The sequence below is a fragment of the Labrus mixtus genome, chromosome 16 (assembly GCF_963584025.1).
Source record: "Labrus mixtus chromosome 16, fLabMix1.1, whole genome shotgun sequence".
NCBI lineage: Eukaryota > Metazoa > Chordata > Actinopteri > Labriformes > Labridae > Labrus > Labrus mixtus.
Window position 1 is genome coordinate 698,424 of NC_083627.1, and position 9,739 is coordinate 708,162.

Below are 9,739 nucleotides of genomic sequence, written 5' to 3' on the forward strand. Positions count from 1 at the left end.
CGTTGACAGGGTTGGCAACAACATCTCTTTAAAATGTGTCATCAAGCGACTACATGACACGCCCTCGTTTGTTTGTTTACAGCCTTCTTTGGGTCGTCTAGCCCCGCCCCCTCCTCCTTCCAACATCATCACCCCACTTGTGATGACTAGTCAGGTCCCACTCTGTCACGTCTATGGGTCAAGTCATGGCACCAGTTTATGGCTAAGATGGTGTAGTCTGACCTCGGCATTGGACCGAGCCCTTCACTGACTTCGGTTTCTTTTCTGTCTCTACCGACGGCTCATGATTCATTTCCTGCTCTGATGTTGGACTTTGATGAGAGTTGGAAAGACAGGAACACCAAAATGTCACTTTTGCAGAATATTGGTTTTAAAACTTGTGTGTTTGAATCAGAGTGTGTAAATGTTCAAAGAGAAGACTGTTGCAGACTCATTTTATACCATCTTTAAATCCTGCTGAAAGTTGATGTGTGATTTCTGGATTGGCAGTTCTTTACGTCTCATAAGAACAAACTGCTTCCTGCCTCGACTCAAACTGAACTCCAGACGATGGAAAGAACAGTTTTTTTGTGATTCTATGCAGTAACGATGATCTTGTTGTTTTCCCCGGATTGTTTTGAAACTGGAATGACTGAAAACATCGCACGCTACCTTCAGTTTTCTTTGCTCGTGTTAAAGCAGCCTTACACCGACTTCTTCAGGGACTCCATGTTACTTATGACTCATGGGAAAGTGCGTGATGTGAGAATGTGTTTAAATGTGACGGATTGTTGAATTTGATATTTCTGATGTTGGTCGTTGATCTGTGTTTGTTTATGAATGGCTGAAAACCCCCCTCAGGTAAGGTGATGAATAAAAACATATTTATCAACAAACGGGGTCAAATCACCTCAATCTCTGAAATCTGAATGTTTTACATTATAACTTTTCAGTAAGAACACTAAGGCTTCATCTGGGACTTTAGTGTCTCAGACCAAAACAAACTCCCTCAGCACACCGTCCTCATAATGACTCTACTAACAGCGTCCGTGAGTGGGCGGGGCCTATCCTCTACACCCACATGTTGGCAGGACTAAGGGTAACTCTGAGCTGATAGTTTTTCAATTTATTCAGTGTGTGTGCTTCCTCTGGCAGTCCGGAGTCCTCTGCAGCAGATGCAAAAGCACAACCTGAAGGAGGCGTTGTCTGTGTGAACACAGTGCTGAGAACAACAAACCCAGAGGGAGTTTGACCTTTTCATCACGGCTATAATAATCTTTAACATGTCGTATACTTTACCTTTAAAAGATAAGAAGGTTTAAGAATGCGACTTTGAGACCAAAATGTGGAAAATAAACGATTTGTTTTCTTCTTGGATCACCAACTCGTTTACATAAAATATATGAACGTCTTCTGTAACCGGAAGCTCGATCACCCGGGTTTTATGGGACCAGACTTCACAGCTGCTCACTCGTGTGTTTATATCCAAGTGTTTATGTTTGTCTGCAGCGAGAGGAAAGAAGTAAAGGGAATCAACGATTACAGCAACAGAGAGATTAAGACATTAAGGCAGCTGCTTTCAAATACTGGACAGAAGATTAAGTCAATAATCTCCCCAGTCAGGGAATAAGACTGAGCGAGAGAGAGAGAGAGATTGACTCAGAACAGGCAGTAAAGCAGAGATCAACGGGGCGGTCAGGTCAGTGAGCAGTATGTGAGAATAATTAAAAATGTCAATTAAGAGGCTGACTTACACAACAGGTTTACGTAAGAGGCCTTCAGCTCTGCTCGTCATTTCGCTGATTTATTCCACTTTTCCTCAAAGTCCACTCGACATATACAAAATGAGTTTTCATTTATTTATTCCTCAGAGTGCTGGTTCCCAAACTTTTCAGCTCCAGACCCCCAAAGTGAGGGACTCCCCGCTGTCCCTGCAGGTGGTTTAGGTGTATAATATATGGACAGATAAAGCTATCCAAACAAGAATAAAGCGATCAAAACACAAAAGAATACAACAGCCTAAAAAATTAATTTTACACCAGAAGCCATCTGCAGAAAAAGCGCAGTGCTCCACTTTTTTTGTGCAGTGACATCACCCGTCTGTTCCTGCAGGGGGCGCTGGAGTCCCATCGATGGCGGTCTCCATGTTGGAAATGCTGTCTCAGTCTAACTTTCAGTCAACCTAACGACAGGCTGAGAGCTGGAGCTGAGGCGGGTTTTAAACCTCCTGACAAACCGTTACACCGCACCCACCTGTCAATCAGGTCAGCTACACGCCTTATTGTGAATAACTCTTATCCTTCATCAAATCAAAACTGATGAGTCATCAAAACATTCACCCCCCGTACAGTGTGTGTCCATCGAGACATGAGCTAATCACACCTATTTGGTTTTTGAACCAGGCTGTAAACATGTTAATCTGTAAAAACAGGCTTTTTAGAATGGGTGTGTATGTGACTTCCTGTGCTTCTGCAGCCAGCCTCTAGTGGACACTCCAGGAACTGCAGGGTGTTACAGGTTGCTGCTTGGTTAGTCCTCTCTCTCTCTCTATCTCTCTCTCTCTCTCGCTCTCTGGTTTCTGACTCTACCCACCATCCTGCATCTAAATGAAGACTTAAGAAGCCCCCAAAAATAAACCTTAAAAAAACCTCATTATAAAACAATATTAATCCGTTATCCATCGACTTTCATCTGGTTTAGTCTGATTTTTTTTTAAATTGACACCGTAAGACAGGACGACATCTGGAGTGTGTGGGAGGAGCGAAGGCTTTGGTGCCATGTAGGACCATCTTTAAAAAAAAAAAGACTGTTAAGCAGAGACTCCTACAAGTACTGAAGTTAATACTGATGGACTCTTTACTCAGCGGCCTCTACCATCAGCGTGTGAATGTGTATGAATGGATGAGTTAATACTGATGGACTCTTTACTCAGCAGCCTCTACCATCAGCGTGTGAATGTGTATGAATGGATGAGTTAATACTGATGGACTCTTTACTCAGCAGCCTCTACCATCAGCGTGTGAATGTGTATGAATGGATGAGTTAATACTGATGGACTCTTTACTCAGCAGCCTCTACCATCAGCGTGTGAATGTGTATGAATGGATGAGTTAATACTGACGGACTCTTTACTCAGCGGCCTCTACCATCAGTGTGTGAATGTGTATGAATGGATGAGTTAATACTGACGGACTCTTTACTCAGCAGCCTCTACCATCAGTGTGTGAATGTGTATGAATGGATGAGTTAATACTGATGGACTCTTTACTCAGCGGCCTCTACCATCAGTGTGTGAATGTGTATGAATGGATGAGTTAATACTGATGGACTCTTTACTCAGCGGCCTCTACCATCAGTGTGTGAATGTGTATGAATGGATGAGTTAATACTGATGGACTCTTTACTCAGCAGCCTCTACCATCAGCGTGTGAATGTGTATGAATGGATGAGTTAATACTGACGGACTCTTTACTCAGCGGCCTCTACCATCAGCGTGTGAATGTGTATGAATGGATGAGTTGATACTGACGGACTCTTCACACAACGGCCTCTACCATCAGCGTGTGAATGTGTAGGTGTGACCTGCGGTGTAAAAGAGCTTTGAGTAGTCAGAAGACGAGTAAAGAAACAAACAAGCTGAAGTCCGTTGCCACGACGACAACAGAGTGTAAAAGAAAGACTTCGGACACCTTAAATTATATTACAATATCGTGGTTTGAAGTTATTGAATTTATTGTGAAGGTAAATCCAGTTTTACATGCTGTTGTACATGAACAAACCTTTTCTGGTGAATATAACGTTACTGAAACATCAAATATAGTATTGTGAATATGGAAGGATCGGACACAGTGACACACAGCGATCAATCAGAACTAAAGCCAGGGTACGAGTACACCTCTCTGCATGTCAGCTGGAGGTTTAAAAGTCATTCCAGGAGAGAAACAAAGACATATTTCATGTTAATGAGACTTGAACTAAAGCACATGACATGTTATCATATTTAAATGTAGCTCGGGTTGCTAAGACTCGCCTTAAAGGCTTTATATGCGATTTTTCACACTTAAATATATAAATCAAGTATCTCCTCTGAAAATAACTCTGTGAGTCATGACTGTCTACAATGGGTGTAACACCCGAGTCCCACTGTCTGTGATGTTTTCAGAGTTTTCAGAGTCCTATCTTCACTTTGTTTACATCGCCGGGACGGCCGGCTGACTCCTCCCCTCGTGTATAAAAGTTGTTTAATTGAGGGACTAGAGAAAAGAAGAATAACATACTGTACTCACTGCTTAACTGTGTTTCTAGATCACGCTCATTTCAGGTAAATTTACATGCAGTGTGAAGATACGAGCATAATAAAGATCACTAGCATTAGCATGCTAACCCACAATGCACCGCGAGTTGTTTTGGTTTCATGCTGGTGCTCAAGGACGACATCTGCTGGATCAAAAAATCACATATAAAGCCTTTAATGATTAGATTTTAAAGAAAATTCAACGAACTAGCGACTGTCTTCATCTACGGCGACGTCAGTGAAAAAGCTTGTCTTATTGGAAAAATAAATAATGATACATCGACTTCCAGGTGGACAGCCGTCACCTGCACATCCTGTGAAATTTCAACATGGTTGCCATGGTAACCGTATTCTCAGGCAATCACTTTTGCTTTGCGTTGTTTGTTTTTTAACACTGATAGAAACATACCGTGTGATTAAGAAAACAGCTCACAGACATGGGTTACAAACTTAATAATAATAAAAACACAGAAGGAGATCCTGTATCAATGTTTACTCTGAAGCGACGGGGGCGCTAAGCGTCACACCCGCTGTATTTACACACGTGGTGACGATGCAGTCGGGTGTCATGGTAACAGCAAGAGCGAAGAGTAAAAGTGGAAAAGACGGATCTGGAGAGGGGAACGGGGACTTTGGGGAAAGAGTTACTTTTGAGGTTGATACTGGATCAAACGCAGGGCGGCTTCATTCTCCAACACGCCTTTGATAAACTCGCCCTCTGCCACTCGATCTGCAGCGAGAAAGGAAAAGAGAAAGAGGAAGTTTAGTGCAGCTTATGGAGGGGATCTAAAGGAGAGCTGGCTGTCATAGTGCAATTCAACTTTTCAAGAGGTGAAAAAGGTTTAAAGTGTCTTCCTATGATGATCTCCATCGGGTCCCCTTCTGTGTATCACAGATTACCTAACCATGGTTAACTCTTTATTTTAGGACCAGTACACCCGGTGGTACATGAAGTCACATGCAGGGTTTACAAAGAAAAACTTTCCAAATCAAAATAACCTTAAAAGACACCTGGAACTGAAAAATATTCTGAACAGGCCAATTCATACACGGATAGCTTACCCTGGAGTTAAGCTAAATAAGTTTAAAGCTCAAAGAAGTTTAAGTTATCATGGTCATCACTTGAGAGAATTTGGAAGTAATTGGGAAGATGAAGCTCATCCAGTCAAGAAATTGGATTTATTGTTAAAAAGAGATCGTACCACCCAGAGAAACACCAATGGATACTACCAATCCAATGATGCTGACAACGACCTGGGAAGCCCACATTAAATCAGGATGCTAGCAGCAGTGGGGTTGTTAGTAGCCATGCTAATAATAGCTTGGTCACTGACGGCGCTTGTGGCTCAGTTGGTAGAGTCTCAAAGACATTCCATTTCAGTATGCTGGAAAACTTTGTAACATTAAATGGACGAGCGGTCATGAAAACCATTTCTTCCATGCCGGTTTAGGACAATGCAGCATCCACTAAGAGGCTCCTGCTGCCAACTGGCTTAGATGTCTGCTCTGCAGCGCAGTTAAGGGAGCATTTACACCTTTGTGCATGTTTTGTGTGTTGGAATGTCTTTTTGACTCAATTGCAGAGGATTAGAGGGCGCAAAAGCCATGCAATACTTTTAGGAATCAGGCCTTTTAATGTAGAAAACGACACGTTTTGTAAAAATTCCCATCTCAAATGTCTCTATGATAGCTTACCGGTATCGCCCTTGTTAAAGAACTTCCAGAGTTTATCTGACCTCTTCTCAGCTGTGTTTTCATCCTCGTCCAGATGAGACAGTTCATCTTTAGGAATCAGCTTGAAAATAGCCTGTTGGATTAAAAAAGCATAAAACACAGATTGGTAGACTCATTGGACCTGTGGTGTCCTCTTGGACCAGTTCTCCCTTATTCAATCTTCCCAGTAATCTCAGTCAGAAATGTTGTTAAATCTATTATTCTTACTTTAATGACTACAAAAGGAGAGGACCCATCAAACCTAAATACTCATTGAATCCCAAACACTATGAACTGTTAATGTGTCCATTGAAGAAATACAGAACACGCTCTCTGCGAGCGAGGGATTACCCAAACTGCTCTTTGGCTGCCCTGTCATTGTTCTGTGATTAGACCCCTCTAATCTTCTAAATTTAAATGTGGTGGCTTCAAATAGATCTGAAGGGGAAGTAATGAATCAAATCCCCCCTAAAAATAGGGCAGTGTATTTTTGTTGTGTAATTTAATGCTGGATGTTAATGTTGGGTTCCTTACTCCGTCACTTTTAATCGGACTTGTATATGACGTCCTGGGACATTGACAGATTGGATCTATAAAAGCAGCATTTAACATGTATGAGATACGTGTCAACTGTAAGTGTATCAGCCACAGGAGATGGTGGTCAGCTTGGCCCCTTCATTGAAATACCAGTATGGAGTACCAGCACAAAAGCTAGGCTATACCTCGCTGCAGAGAGTGCCATGCGTACCACGTAATTGAGCTAATTGTAAGAAAAATACACCAAAAAAAATCAAAAACAAAGTAAGTGTGCGCTACATTAAGACATTTCTCAGTGCTGTAGTTTGCCATCAGCACACCATTTTGTTTTAGTATGACATAGTTGCACCAGTAACCAAAGTAACAGTCCCAAATCATCCAGTATGCAGATGATACTGTTGTTTATACTTCATCTTTTTTCTGCTTATGCACATTGAATATTCAACACATGGTTAACATAGCTCATATGAAATGCTTTTGGCTTATTTATTAGTTTTTCATAGGATAATTGAGTTGTTAAATTGGGCTATGGGGTCCTGCAAAATGTCATTGATGTTTACACTCAACAGTAAAATCATTGGGCCCATCGTTCACTGATCTTTCATGCATTGCAAGTAACCTTAATCTTAAATAAGGAACTCGTGTGAATCAGGAGTACCTGCAGCTTTGCATCAACAGGGGAAGCTGATGCAATTTTGTGTATGAATGTAGCTTCATTCCTGTTGGCAAAGACTTGGAAGTGGGAGAGTAGACGGTAAAGGCAGAAGTTTGTGTGTTGAAAAAAGGCTGGAATAGTGTTTTTCTGTCTCACCCAAAGCCACTTTGTTTGATGCCCACTTGCAGAGTCAGGGTGATGTCTTATAACTCTTAATTTGTCAAATAGTTCAAAATAATGTCTCTTCTGTTTAAAATACTTTGTGACATCTTTTTTAAGGATACAACAACCTCCTGTTAGAACCGTCTATATTTACACTCCTGTCCTGACTCCAAAGCTGTCCGTAGGCTTAACCCTTAATTTATCCTCAACTGTTTATCGGCATCAATTAAAGTTTAATCCTGTTTAAATAGGAAGGTAACTAACAAGGGTATGAACATGGGATGATGTGCAGTTTTTATTAATGCATTCATTATTAAAGGTTGAGCTATTCAGAGTAACATTGACAAATAAAATCTTTCTTTTGAGACTATAATCACGTGCCTTATCCAGAAACTTTCCTCTGATCTTTATGTGCGTATATATTCAAATGTAAATTTGGTTCATGTGGCTTTATATTCACAGTGTTTATATATTTCAGTCGCTGTGATCCTCTATCTCTTCATGTCCTGCGCTATCTGGGTAACAATTCAATTGACAATCCTTTTCACTCACTTGTAATCAGCTCTTTAAACCACCAAAAGTGTTTACATGTTCCTCTCTCAAAGAACTCAGAGGAACCTTAACTGAACACTTAAAGTCGGTTTACACACAAGTGATATCTGAAAAACCTTCCTGCCGTATCTGACTCTGGAAGATGCTCAGGAATACAGCTCAAGCTAGGTTACTATAAACGTGTATGCAGATGATACTGTTTACTATGAGCTCATTTCCTCAATGTTGCTAATGCTGTATCGTTGAAGAAAAGAATGTCAGGGAATCAATCAGTTATTCCTTTTTCTACTTTGGTCTAGTATGAACTTCTTTACAGATGATACTGTTGTCTATTTAGTTCCAGTTGTGTAGAAGTTAAGAGCATTGTTCCTTCAGACACTGACCAGATGCTAAATAAAGACTACAATCCTTTAGCAAGGCTATTACGTAAATTCTCTTTCCCCAAAACTCACCGTGCAGATTTCCTTGACCTCTGACTTGGTGATGTACCCGTTCTTGTCCACGTCAAACAGTGAGAAGGCCCATTCCAGTTTTCTGGTGGTCTTTCCCGTTGAAGTCATGTGGAGAGCAACAATGTACTCCTTGAAGTCCAGTGTGCCATCGTCGTTTGTGTCAAAAGAGCGGAAGACGTGCTGGGCGTAGGTTTGGGCGTCACTTTCTGGGAAGAACTTGCTGTAGATGATCTGAAATTCCTCTTTGGAGATGCGCCCCGTTGGACACTGCTTCTTGAAGTTTTCGTACCACTGGACAATCTCCGTCTCTGAGAACTTGGTGTTGAGTTTAAGGTCCTCCAGAATCTCCTTGGACACGGCACCACTCTTGGTGTTTCCCATTGTTGATAGTGTTTAGTATTTTTTGAGGAATATTAAAGTGATGATTGTTTTGGTGCAATCAAGACACGTCTCCAACCTATGGAGTTACCTCCTCTACGCTGGGAAAGCGGTAATTAGAGGACAATTCCGGTGGTATGGCTGCAGTGTCCTTCTTGATCCTGGCCTACAGCCCACAGAAGCAAGTGCTGTGAAGAGAGCAGAAACCACTTGATAAGCCAATTAAGCCAATCAACAATCAGTAATAGCAGCAAGAGGTGTCACGAACAAGGTGCAACGCAGGTCAAAGCTGGAGTGCTTCTGCATCTACATGTGAAGTTTAGTTCATTAGAGTGTTTGTGATGTCTACTAAACTTTAGTCCACTTTGTGTCAAGACTCAAAGTAGACTTCAATTTGTTTGCTGATAACACATCAACTCTACAACAATAGCCAAAACATAACCCTATGTTACTGCAGCATGGCATAACTTACAATAAATACTACCAACAAGTGAGAAATTATTTTGAAGACACATTTTTTGAAGCAGAGCGGGATTTTCTGGCACTACTTCACCAACTAGCAAAGTGCATGGAGAGTGAAAAGCTTGAACAGGTCAAAATGTTCCGGCAACGCTTATACTGTGAAGATCAACTTTATTAACAAATTAGACCGACGCGTTTCGGCTTTTGGCCTCATCAGGGTCATGAAGACACGCTTTAAATAATCAAATATAAATATTCTCACTGCATGCTGACTAAAGCTCTAAATACATGTGAAATATGAAGCAGTTCTGTAGTGACACTTAACAACTAAAGATCCCGCAGACATCCAGATGTTTTTCTTCTATATGATCGTGGAGTTAAACTCTAAAATGAAATGTGAACCTTGATATCTGTAAGATCCATATGGTGCTGATAAAGATGTGCCTCTTTTTCCCAGAGTCAACCCTGCTGTCTGTGCAACAAGCAGGTACTGAAGTGAGTCCATCCTGTGACTTTACAAACTGGGATTTGTAGCTTAAATGGCGGTATAGAAAA

At 41.3% G+C, this 9,739-nt stretch overlaps 1 protein-coding gene across 1 annotated transcript in view; it reads right to left on the reverse strand.

The window, feature by feature from the left end:
• Window positions 1-4,653: 4,653 nt before the first annotated feature.
• The window catches only part of LOC132991262 (recoverin-like), a 5,751-nt gene continuing 665 nt past the window's right edge, over window positions 4,654-9,739 (reverse strand). Inside the window, exons 2-4 of the mRNA XM_061059949.1 lie at window positions 8,345-8,910; window positions 5,969-6,080; window positions 4,654-5,003 (exon numbers count right to left, since the gene is read on the reverse strand). Of these exons, the coding sequence (XP_060915932.1) occupies window positions 4,918-5,003; window positions 5,969-6,080; window positions 8,345-8,725 (579 nt within the window). The 5' untranslated portion in view covers window positions 8,726-8,910 and the 3' untranslated portion in view covers window positions 4,654-4,917. The remainder of the gene's footprint in view (window positions 5,004-5,968; window positions 6,081-8,344; window positions 8,911-9,739) is intronic.